General features: G+C 39.1%; 1 protein-coding gene and 1 long non-coding RNA gene across 5 annotated transcripts in view; one reads left to right on the plus strand and one right to left on the minus strand.

The window, feature by feature from the left end:
- The window catches only part of LOC134748376 (uncharacterized), a 351,953-nt gene that overhangs the window by 287,403 nt on the left and 51,167 nt on the right, over nucleotides 1-13,383 (plus strand). The gene's annotated exons all lie outside the window — the stretch shown is intronic.
- The window catches only part of LOC134748344 (nephrin-like), a 167,441-nt gene that overhangs the window by 2,174 nt on the left and 151,884 nt on the right, over nucleotides 1-13,383 (minus strand). For 2 of the 4 annotated variants that reach the window (XM_063683113.1, XM_063683116.1), the window contains 5 exons: nucleotides 3,315-3,474; nucleotides 2,415-2,572; nucleotides 1,575-1,731; nucleotides 1,040-1,197; nucleotides 63-255 (listed from right to left, as the gene is read on the minus strand). In XM_063683113.1, the coding sequence (XP_063539183.1) occupies nucleotides 63-255; nucleotides 1,040-1,197; nucleotides 1,575-1,731; nucleotides 2,415-2,572; nucleotides 3,315-3,474 (826 nt within the window). The remainder of the gene's footprint in view (nucleotides 1-62; nucleotides 256-1,039; nucleotides 1,198-1,574; nucleotides 1,732-2,414; nucleotides 2,573-3,314; nucleotides 3,475-13,383) is intronic. The other 2 variants (XM_063683115.1, XM_063683117.1) reach the window with 2 other exon arrangements.

The raw sequence follows: 13,383 nt of genomic DNA on the forward strand, positions 1-13,383 counted from the left end.
TTGTCGTGACATCTTTATCGTTTAATCTTATTTACTCAAATTCCCAACTCAAAAATTCTTACCAGGCCTATCCAAGTCATTCGACGGATTGATTGTAACGCTGTGCAACGCTGCTGGTCTGGGAGACCGTCCCCTGGGTGTCTCCGAGTAAACAAGGAATGTATAGCGTCCAGGGGACAAGGCGTCAAGCACGAACTGCGGAGCATCATTGCTGGCTCTGTAGACAGCTTCTGTGAGTCCTCGACCAGATATGCCCTAAAAAAGAACAGTACTCGAATGTCAATAAAAATGCTGGTGGTGTTAGATCGGATAAAAGACAACAGATTAAGTACCTAGAGTAGAGTGAATTAGGTGTGAATGATGATAATAGTGATGACTTGGTAAGGCTGTGATATAGGATATAATGTACCTTGTGTAAGATATTGTAAGATAATAATAAATAAATAAATATTATACGACAGATTGACTAAGTCCCACAATAAGCTCAGGAAGGCTCAGGTGGGGAGAAAACACCCAAGACTCAAAAACAAAATAAATATCTGTGCTCATCACACAAATAAATGCCTTAGGCCAGACCAGTCGTCATATGGTGGTGGTTTTTTGATTTAAAGTACTCATGGTCACACATCACAGCAGTCAATATGAGATCAGAATTCAAAATATGTTGTTAAAGACAGGAAGTTATAAAGGTTATCTGTATCTCTAACTCACCTTAGGATATATATACTATAATAAATATTTGAGTTTTAAGGTTTTTTTTTTTTCAAAGCCCCGTTCAGCAGACAATTAAGTATTAATCATTAACAGCATTCATACTCAGGTGAAACAAGGCAAATTGTTTTTCTGATTATAGCAAGACCTTAAGACCTCATTTTAGGGTTGCTTTAGGATAATAACGACAAGGTTCAATAGATCTAAAAGTAAAAATGTACCATGTTGACAGATGCGAATGAAAAATCACATGATTATTTTCACACATCGAATGCCAATTATCCTAAGTCAGACGATTCACATTCACAGGCACGCCACACGTGCTCACCTGATCGTTCATCGTAGCGATCTCATTGGTGATTGGCTCCGAGGGCCGTACCTCGAGGACCTCGAGTAGGAACCGCTGGGGCAGGCCGCCATCGTGACCAGGCTCGCAGCGGAGCAGAGAGTTCTCCAGTTCACAGTTCACTGGGGGTTCTGGGAGCGCTGTAGAATATGACGTATTAGGAACCATGCAAGTGGCCAAGTAGAAAGAATGATAAGAACAACTTCAGGTGTGTTCAATGATCTTTATAAATTTAGAATGGTCGCGTTCCTACGTTACATTTATTTAGAAATGCTCATCCTGTATTATAAAATTATAAAAAAATCATGTCGATTAAATCGCAATAATGTAAATTGATTGAGGTACTGTCCTAACTCGATTCATGATAAAAACAAAAAGGATCAAGGAAGGTCTCAGATCTCTCATTACCCAAAAGCGAAACAACAGTATACCTGAGAGAGAATACCTTGCAAGTGGTACAGGTATGAAAATTCTTAGGTGTAACTAATGTAAGGAATAGAACATGAACTCCTCATACCAGCCGGCATTATCCTGAATAAACACGGCTCCCGCTGATTCCCCACGTCATTGCTGGCCCAGCAGGCCAACCAGCCAAGGTCATCGACGGTGTCTGCCGGTAGACCGTGGACCACAGTGCTGCTGGCACCCATGACTGTCACGTTTGATGGTGGTATCTGGTAACGGAATTAAAATTGAGTAAGAGTTAAAATTCGTCGGTTTTTTACTTTAAAATTTACTATAATGTTATCTTGTTTCTTGTAAAAAGACAAAAGGCTACATTCAAATATACTCGTAAATAACTTCAATCATAGCAAAAGTAACATTGGTAATTTCATTTACTGTACTGAATGACTGAATAGATGTTTGATCATATTTATAAATGACGTTAAAAATAGTTTAGTTTATCATCAAGAGACTTATTAGTTTTGAATGATTCACGGTCAGTTTCACTAGACTTATATATCCCGGAAATATCGGGAACTCATAAATAATACAAAAGGTAATCACGGTCTATATCCCGGTCAATAGAAGTCAAGAGACTTATTACCTCCTGGACACAACTTTGGAAACAAATCAAATTATTTAATTAATCATTTTTGATTTGTGTTTTTTTTAAGTATCAACACTACTATTATATCAATATATATGTCAATAAACAGAAATAGATGTCGTATATTAAAGAAAAAGTGACGACCGGGCTAACGCCTTGAACCCCTAGGCCACCCCGCGGCGGTTAGAATCCGGTCTTCACCACTGAAGGGCTTCGTCACTTTTTGTTTTAATATATGACATCTATTTCAGTTTACAGCTTCTAGAATTAAATAAACTTGTTTCCGATTCCTGGTAATAAACTTACTGGTAAAACATCCTTAGTCCCGTTAAAAGTCCAGTAGAACCTCAGCGGCCCCGCGTCGTGTATTGACGGTGCTGTGACCGAGCACCGAGCTCTGACTTCTCCTCCTGGGGCTCCAGCTAGCTGCTGCACCACGCTGCCGGCTGAGCATTCTGGCCTGGCTGTAAGATCAAACAAAGGGGCATAGCTATGGTTAGTATACAATTGTATAAAAACATATTATGTTCCATAGGTAATATTAAAATCATCTTTTGCCACGGCTCATGGGCCTGGGGTCCACTTGGCAACTAATCCCAGGAATTGCCGTGGGCACTAGTTTTTACGAAAGCGACTGCCATCTGACCTTCCAACCCAGAGGGTAAACTAAGTCTTATTGGCATTAGTCCGGTTTCCTCACGATATTGACGATGTTTTCCTTCACCGAAACGCGATTGGTAAATATGAAATGATATGTCGTACATCGTACATAAGTTTCAAAAACTCATTGGTACGAGCCGGGGTTTGAACCCGCGACCTCAACGATTGCTTGCGATTGCAAGTCGCACGCTCTTACCGCTAGGCCATCAGCGCTTTAATTAGTAAAGGTAACATTAAAATAAAAAGAGATAAATGAGGACTACGTTTATATAAAAACCCGGTCAAGTGCAAGGCGGACTCGCGCACCGAGGGTTCCGTACTTTTTAGTATTTGTTGTTATAGCGGCAACAGAAATACATCATCTGTGAAAATTTCAACTGTCTAGCTATCACGGTTCATGAGATACAGCCTGGTGACAGACAGACAGACGGACAGACGGACCGACAGTCGCGGAGTCTTAGTAATAGAGTCCCGTTTTTACCCTTTGGGTACGGAACCCTAAAGCGGTCGTCCATCCTAAGGAGGTCGCACATGAGTAGAACTTACACAGAACATTCAGTGTCAGCGGCTCACTTAAAGCACTTCCCTCCGAGTTTCTCGCCCTACACCGATAGCGGGCAGAGTGGTGCCTCCTCAGACCTCGGAGGATAAGCTTGTTGCCTTCTACTGTTATCCCACCGACAGGATCATCGCGAATTATGTGGTCCTGTAACAGAAAGATATTAAAAACTATACCTCTCGAACATAGACATCCATACTAATTAGAGTTTTGAATGATTCACGGTTAGTTTCACTAGACTTATATTGACCGGGAAATAGACCGTGATTACCTTTTGTATTATTTGTGAGCTCCCGATATTTCGACGCAGTTACATGCATCATGTTCACGGGTGACACAAAAGGTAGTCACGGTCTATATCCCGGTTAATATAAGTCTAGTGATCCATACTAATATTATAAATGCGAAAGTCTGTCTGTCTGTCTGTCGTTCTGTCTGTGTGTTCCCTCTTCACGCTTAAACCGCTAATGAGATTTAGATGAAATTTGTCATAGAGATAGGTTGAGTCCCTGAGAAGGACATAGGATCATCCCTTAAGAAAGTAAAAAGCGGGGTGGAATTGAGATAATTACTGAAGTGCCTGCTAATTTGTGTGCATAATATGCTCAAATTGAATTATTGCTATGAGAATTTTTCCAGGCGCTACTTTAGCTGCTGTTACTAAGTCCACGCAGACGAAGTCGCGGGCAAAAGCTAGTAGTATATACAAAAAGACGCGCCACCGAGCGACCGGGGGAAGGAGAAAGATTCATTAAAAAATTTGGCAGTATAAGATTTACTCTTTCACTCTTATAAATTTCGGTATTTCGCCATCGCCTCCTATGATGCCACCCGGTCGGTGATAAGGACAAAGCACGGCACTATTCTCTCTTTCCTCTTATAGGAATCGCAATAAGACTATCTTTCTCTATCAAAGAGTGTCAGGTCCTTGCTCTCGAATGATGGTCCCATTGACAGTTCCTTCAAGTATCTTGTTGCGGCAAGCAAGAAAGCATACTCAATTTCATGGTAGATGGCGCTGCGCTGCACACATCGCGCGCTACGGGTTTCCTGCGACCTATATAAGCGCGGCCATTGTCAAGCTTTTTACTTTTGCAATATCCTTCAAAGAAATAACATGTCATGTATACGCGTCTAATTTATTAATAATATAATTGTGTTGCAAATCGGCGTTTCAATTCTTATTTCACGTTATGAGGAACTAGAGTCTACAAAGTGGTCCATTAGAGCCGGATATATAGTGAATTAGTGGTGAAAAACGAACAATCGCAGTGAAATAAGAATAATTTTGAGAGATTATAGACGTCACGCATCGAACATTCTAGAACAAAATAAATGAAGAAGGAACAAGAGTGAAAAAACAAAATACGAGAAATAAACGATGAATGAATAATATTTACGAGGTTTCAGTGCATAAATACAATAAATAACCATATCGAGTACCGCGAGAACAATAATTGAGTGATTTTCGTAAAAATAGTCGGCGCTTCGGTGTAAACATTGGTGTAAACAATGGACATAAAACTGTGAAAATACATCGAGATTCGTAATAATTTTGAAGAAAACGTGTAAAAACGAGCAAAGCTACGAACATTTAGTGTTTTTCAAGCCAAAAGAGTGAAGATTCAAGATATTTCGTAAGATTTTACTACATAACCTACAAAATGGATACTTACGTGTCGGAACAAGAAATTACTTACGAATTAATAAGAAAGATCGGGATAAACTTCAAGAAGCAAGGAAAATCACGTATTACGAAAGGCTATGTACAAGCTAGAATTGATACATTGAACGAGTATTGGCAGAAATTTCAAACAAACCATTTCCAAATCTTGAAATATGCAACTACGGCTCAGAAAAAGGAGCATAATTACTTCACAACCGACTTGTACTCCAATGGAGAAGAAGAGTATTTTGTGATTAAAGGAGAGTTATCGGATACTATCGAGCTATTCAACAAATCCGAAACTTTGAGTGAGCAACCGCAATCGCAACCGCAATACAAGTCAACGTCGGAAGTAAACAAGCATTCTACGCAAGAGGTGAAGCTTCCAAAAGTGATCCTGCCCCAATTCTCTGGAGATTATCAAGAATGGACGTCATTTAGAGACCTGTACACGTCGCTCGTTCATAATAAAACATCGCTGAGCAAGGTACAAAAACTTCATTACCTGAAATCAAGTGTCACCGGTGAAGCTGAACAATTATTGAAGCATCTGCAAATAACCGAGAAAAACTATGATGTTGCATGGGAAACTTTAGACAAGAGGTACAACAACAAACGCATGATAGTAAATACCATCTTGAATAGATTTATGAATCAAAAGAAAGTGTACAACGGCACATCTAGATCTATCAGAGAGCTACTCGATACTACCCAAGAATGCCTGAACAGCCTTAAAAACAACGACGTAAAGATTAACGAGTGGGATACTATCGTGATTCACATTATACTCAACAAATTGGATGACGAGACGCGCAAACAGTGGGAAGAGGAGATAAAAGCGCTACCTGTACAAGAGTTGCCGAAACTAGAGAAGTTTACAACCTTCTTAGAGACACGTTTCAGAGTGTTAGAAATGGTTCCATCTACAACCTATTCGAAGGACAGAGAGAGAGCTATCGTGAGACAGAGATCCTTTCTAACAAGCCCCGCTACAACTACAATACAGTGTTCCTACTGCAAACAAAACCACTTCACCTATCTATGCAAAGAATTTGCAAACCTAGATGTCAACAACAGAGTTCAACATGTCCAAAAGGAAAGACTTTGCTTTAACTGCATGTCATCAAAACATAATGTGAAAAATTGTAAATCCAGAGTATCTTGTCATCATTGCCAAAAAAGACATCATTCTTTACTTCATTTTGAAAACCAACCAACTGAGAAGAGAGAAAATCCAATACAATCTACATCGAGAGAAACCGCTACAAATTTGAGAGAAGAGACTACTACAAAACCTTCAGATACGCCAAAAATAAGAAACTACCTTATCACTCAGAGTCATACTGCGCTCATGGCTACCGCACTAGTAAACATTAAGACTGGCCATGGTATACAAGTTCTACGAGCACTCATTGATCCCTGTTCACAAGAATCATTTATAAGTGAAGCAACTGTCAAACAATTACAGCTGCGAAGAAAACCAGCTGATGGATTAGTTACCGGAGTGGGTCATATGTCAACAAGAATCAAGTCCGCTACAGATATAGAAGTTTACTCAAGGTTCAACGACAACTTCAAAGTCAACTGCACAGCCTACATTGTTCAAGATGTCACCGACATTATGCCTGAAGTCCCAATCAGTCCACAGAAATGGAGTCATCTGCAATACTTGTCACTTGCAGACCCAACTTACCATACACCAAGCAACATTGATCTACTACTTGGAGTTCACATCTACACAGACATTTTGATGAACGGAGTGATTAAAGGAGAACCAGGTACTCCCATAGCACAACAAACTCGCTTGGGATACATCCTGTCAGGAGGTCAGTTGAACAACAACCACATGAGAGAGTTCAAAAGCATGCATCTGAACATAACATTAGAGAAGATGGTAGAAAAATTTTGGGAGACAGAGAGATTAGAGTCAGAGGAAAACGACACTCTCACCCCACAAGAACTTCGAGCTGAGAACATTTATCAAGATACAGTAGCAAGAGATACAAACGGAAGATACATCGTATCACTTCCATTCAAGTGTGACAAACCTACTTTACCAGAGAATTCTAGAGAAATCGCACTGAGAAGATTCATGAGCACTGAGAGAAGATTAGAAGCAAACACAAAATTGAGAGAATCCTACAATGAGGTCATGAGAGAGTACATAATGTTACAACATATGGAATTAGTTGAACGAGATGAACCTATGAGAGAGCCAGACAGAAGAGTATACCTGTCACATCATCCTGTGATCCGTGAAGATAGAGACACTACTAAGCTTCGGGTAGTTTATGATGCTTCATGCAGAGGAGCCAACGGAGTAAGCCTCAACTCAGAACTGCTAATTGGTCCGTCACTTCTGGGAGATCTTCGAGACATTCTTATGAGATGGAGAACGCATAAAGTCTGCTTTGTCGCCGATGTCATCAAAATGTACCGGCAGATCCTTGTAAGAAGAGAAGACACAGACTTTCAGAGAATACTTTGGAGATTCAGCCCTGATGAAGACATAAGAGAGTATAGAATGCTAACTGTAACCTTCGGAACAGCATGTGCACCATTCTTAGCAATCAAAACCCTGAGACAGATAGCAATCGATGAGGCAAACACAGAAGATTATGCACAAGCTCGAGAAATCATCAACCATTCTTTCTACATGGATGATGTACTGTCAGGGGGAAATACAATAGAAACCGCAGTAGAGGCTAAACGTCAACTGACAGAAGTACTAAGAAGAGGAGGCTTCGAGTTACAAAAATGGTCTTCAAACAGCAAAGAATTCATAAACACAGTAGAACCAGAGAAGAGAGCGAAACATTCTGAGATAGATATCAACAAAAAAGAGACAATCAAAACATTAGGAATCACTTGGAACTCAAACGAAGATACCCTCTTAGTAACAAACAAAATCAACACTTTATCTGAGCAGCAAGTAACAAAGAGAAACGTCTTAACAGTCATCGCTTCCCTGTTTGATCCAATGGGTTGGCTAGCACCATCTGTAGCCATGGCGAAAATATTTCTACAGAAGACCTGGTCAAGAGAATTATCATGGGACACAGAGTTACCTGAAGACTTGAAGACAGAGTGGAAGACTTTCTGCAGAGGCATAGAGCACCTGTCAGACGTGAAGCTTGAGAGATGGATCGGAACGACCAACAACAGCGAGTTAGTAGAACTGCATGGCTTTGCTGATGCATCAATGTCAGCCTACGCAGCAGTAGTCTACAGCAAAGTAATCCAACCAGACGGAGAAGTCAAAATATCACTCATCATGGCAAAAACAAAAATCTCACCGTTGAAAAAACAACTCACTTTGCCCCGTCTTGAACTGAGTGCAGCACTGCTACTGAGCCAACTACTGAAACACGTCGCTACAGCTATGAGAATCGAGCACAACCATACATACGCTTATTCAGATTCAAAAGTAACCTTAGCCTGGATTCTCGGAGACCCGCTGAAGTGGACAACATTTGTGAAAAACCGAGTCATTGCTATCAACAACAACATAGATACAACATGGTCGTACGTGAACACAAAAGAAAACCCTGCAGATCCAGCATCGAGAGGAGTCACACCTGAGAAATTAAAAGAACATACACTATGGTTTCAAGGCCCAACATTTTTACATCAAAGAGAATGGAGAAGAGAACACTATGAAGTAGAAGATACAGATCTAGAAACAAGAAAATCTATCAAATGCGCAACTACTACCTTGTCAGAGAAGACTCAGAAGACAGAAGATTTCATACTTACAATTTCAAAGAGATATTCATCATTGAGAAAACTCATCTCAGTCATAGCCTACTGTAGAAGATGGCTTATCTTAAAAAACAAACATGTAAAAGAAAACTTACCTCAATATGTAATTCATGATGAGCGAGAAGAAGCACTTACAACATGTATCAAGCTTTCTCAACAACTAGAATTTCCACAAGAAATCGAAGCTCTAAGAAATCACACAACATTGAAGAAAAGAAGTCGTTTACTGTCATTTACGCCTTTTCTCGATGACAAACAAATCCTGAGAGTTGGAGGAAGATTGAAACATGCAGATTTAGAGTTCCTGAGCAAACATCCAATTATCCTGTCCAAGAACAACGTACTGATACCACTTTTACTTAACGACGCACACAAGAAGACGTTGCATGGAGGCCCTCAACTGATGACTACATATCTTAGAGGAAGATACTGGCTGATTGACGCAGGAAACACTATAAAAACATACGTGAGAAATTGCTTTCCTTGTGCTAAACAAAAAGCAAAGACAGTAACTCAACTGATGGGTGACTTACCTGAGATACGAGTGAAGCCGTCAAGAGCGTTCCTTACAACTGGTGTAGATTTCGCAGGTCCAGTAAACGTGCGCATGAGCCCTGGACGAGGAACAAAGACTTTCAAAGCATATATAAGCATCTTCATCTGCATGGTAACTAAAGCAATACATATAGAATGTGTGAGCAACATGTCTATGGAAGCGTTCATGGCAGCATTTAGAAGATTTACATCACGAAGAGGATTCGTCAAGGAGATGTGGAGTGACCACGGGACTAACTTCATTTCCTCGAGCAAAGAAATACTGGAGACTTGGAGACTTGGCAAGTCAACAATCCCTGTTGAACTAGCAGCCCTACTAGATACAGAAGGCACCAAGTGGAAGTTCATCCCTCCTGGATCACCAAACCATGGCGGATTGTGGGAGGCCGGAGTCAAGAGTATCAAGTTTCATCTTAAGAGAACTCTCGGAGACGCTACACCTACCTTCGAAGAATTTACAACTCTTTTGAACCAGGTCGAGGCTTGTCTGAACTCAAGACCTTTATCACCACTGAGCGATCATCCTGATGACCTAGAGCCGCTGACACCAGCACATTTTCTTGTTGGAGAACCGTTAGTCACCATCCCGGAGAGAGATTTAACACAACATAAGACAAATTCATTATCAAGATGGCAAAACATTCAGAAAATGCTACAAATATTTTGGAGAAAATGGCAAACTGAATTTCTAACAAGATTACAAGAGAGACCGAAGTGGAAAATCAGAAAACAAGAGTTTAACGTCGGAGACCTCATACTAATTAAGGATCATAGATTACCTCCTAGTAAATGGCTACTAGGTAGAGTTGTACAGAAACACCCTGGACAAGACAACGTGACACGAGTCTACGAAGTCCGCACAGCAACTGGAGTGCTAACCCGCTCGATTTCGAAGCTCTGTCCACTACCAGATGTGAGAAGAAAGGATTCTGCTATTCTTTAGGCGGGAGTATGTTGCGGCAAGCAAGAAAGCATACTCAATTTCATGGTAGATGGCGCTGCGCTGCACACATCGCGCGCTACGGGTTTCCTGCGACCTATATAAGCGCGGCCATTGTCAAGCTTTTTACTTTTGCAATATCCTTCAAAGAAATAACATGTCATGTATACGCGTCTAATTTATTAATAATATAATTGTGTTGCAAATCGGCGTTTCAATTCTTATTTCACGTTATGAGGAACTAGAGTCTACATATCTTTTGGTTGGGTTTAATTAAAAAATTTAAGAAATATGTTTTTACCGTATTTTAATTACCTAAGTGTTACATTTATTTGACGATCCGGTCTGGCCTAGTGGGTTGTGAGAGTGACCCTGCCTGTGAAGCCGATGGTCCTGGGTTCGAATCCCGGTAAGGGCATTTATTTGTGAACACAAATATTTGTTCCTGACTCACGGGAGTTTTCTATATCAATCAATAATAATTTATTTCGAACAAAAGTCCATAATGTGTTAGTAACATACAATACTAATACTTAAATCTAGGGTTAGTACGAACATAATATTATATGAATTATAACAGAGTTTTACATAATGGTTGTATGTACATAAGTATGTATTTATCTATATAAGTATGTATATCGTCGCCTGATACCCATAGTACAACAAGCTTTCTAAGTCACCCGTTGAACACGAACGCTGTAAAGGGTTCGAAACGTCGGGATGTATTATAAATTCAATATACGCGATATAATCCGTTTTCATAGTTTTATTTCATGAGTAACTATCGCGGTAACCGAAGACAATATTAAGCTTTGCTTAGTTTGGCGCTAGGTTGACCTGTGTAAGATGTCCCCTGATGTTTATTTAGTTATATAAAAATTAATGTGATTAACTTCCAAAAATGTCTACAAACAATTTACGTGACAGCTTCTACATATATAAATGACCTGTCTGACGGGGATGGTTATTCGGCGCGAGATATAATGTCTGCGACAAGGAATCTCTCCCGGCCCAATTCTAACAATGCTTATAAGATGTCACAGTCACAGCAATGCGATACTGATCTCAAAATCAAAAAATCAAAAATCAAAATTTATTTATTTGTAAACAGGTTAAATATAGATCTTATACAATAATTTATGTTTCACTATGTTTTGCCATTTGGCATACAAATATAACCAAAAAGAGATGGAGCATTCACTAATTATAACAGATGTCAAACGAAAATAATATGTTAAATGTCAAACAAAATAAGAGTGTACTATATACTAAAATCAATTGGAATAGAAACAATAAATAAAGCCTTACAGAAAAAAATTAAACTACAATTAACTAAACTAAAACTACTATAAAACTAAAAATCTAAAGCTAAAATGGGCCCCCGTGGCATGGTGCCGAGGATGCTGGCAGCATTTCCTCGCTGGATCGCTATGCTCAAGCGTTGGGCAAGGAAGCTGCCAGCTCTCTTATCTCCGGTCCCATCCACCAGCCGTTTCGCCAATTGCCGGTATAGGCCCTGTGCTGCGGGGCCCCACGGACCAAGAGTCTCGACTCCAAATGCAACAAAGTTGTAGTTAGTGTACTTAAAACTAAAACAACTTAAAGTCATACAGGCATTTCTTAAATTCAGTTACATTATCTATTGCAGTAATATTTTTTGGCAACTTATTGTATATTTTGGATCTGTCAGTGTCATTCATTCATTCTTTTAAAATTAAGGCTTTAGTCCAGTGGGACTATTGCGCCAGTATCAAGCTTAAAATACTACTAAAATTGTACGGTTAGTACAAGACAGTGTACGGTGATTTTATTAGCTCTTGTAAAGCAATAGCTGGACTTTACAAGAATGACGTGGACTACCGGCAGTTGACTCCAAAATTGTGGTTAAGCGCGCTTCAAGATTAATTCTCCATTTACTGCACACTACCACATTAGTTTACTGTATAATAAGCTATCGATCATGGTATAATAAAATCAAGGTACTCTCTTCCGAGACTCGCGAACCACGTGACAGACACAAGCCTACATAATCGTGCTGTTAAAAGGTTCACGAGTTTCGGAAGAGAGTACCAGGCGGAGTATATTATTATACCATGCTATCGATATTACACTTTAAACAATTTTAATGAGCAAAAAACAAAGCAATTAATCACGATGCTATCAAGATGGCGCTCGAATCGGAAATCCTGTCAGTGTCAAAAGGACGTTTTTGGTTGAAGTAATGTCACTTTTTACACAGGTCGGTATCGTTTCACTGTGACATCTTATAAGCATTGTTCGAATTAGGCCGTAGGTTGCTAAGAGATCCTCAAGCTAGTCGTTTTAAAAAAACATTCATGTTTTTACTTCTTTAAAATGTTGGCCTTTTACCGAAAATGTATTCCTTTGATATACCACTAAAAATGCGTCGTGAAATTAGTTACTTACCTTAAAAATATTTTTTTGGCTTTTATATCAAAGCTTCTTTGAAAAGCATAACTATTTTTTACCTTAAGTAATGAAAAGTAAATATAAGGTACTTACGAAACGAGAGATTAAATATAAACAATCTTCTTAGGTACAGTCGACTTCAAAGATATGTTTGCATTTTACGACTTAGGTATTTAAAAGTCCTAAGGTGCAAAAATTTAAACATATCTTTGACGTCCACAGTACCTTTCGTTATTTAAATCGTGACTTGTTTAGGTAAAATATAGTCTACCTACAATTTTGATAACGTATAACAATATCAGATTTTTCATTTTGATATAACACGATTCCATTTCAAAATATTGCAGTATTTTAATAACCTAACACTCATAATTATCTTATAAAAACCCTTACTTCATACTTTAATCGCTCCAACATTCACGCAAATAGAAACTTAGCACTAACACGTACGTAAAATATCTTAATTAGTCAAAACACGTAACCATACAGTAAAACATACACACATAAGTCTTTTTAGAATTGATAATATCTTAAATCCCACATCGCGTGACCACTTTCTTAATGAGTTTATAATTAATACTTCAAGAATTCATATTTGGAAGAAAATTGTTAGTCGTGTGAAACTATTAGTTTACGGCTTAGTATTCGGGCAATTAAAATATTAAACAGGAACTTTCATTGGGCATATACTGATATAATTTGG

Source organism: Cydia strobilella, chromosome 16 (assembly GCF_947568885.1).
Source record: "Cydia strobilella chromosome 16, ilCydStro3.1, whole genome shotgun sequence".
Classification (NCBI taxonomy): Eukaryota; Metazoa; Arthropoda; class Insecta; order Lepidoptera; family Tortricidae; genus Cydia; species Cydia strobilella.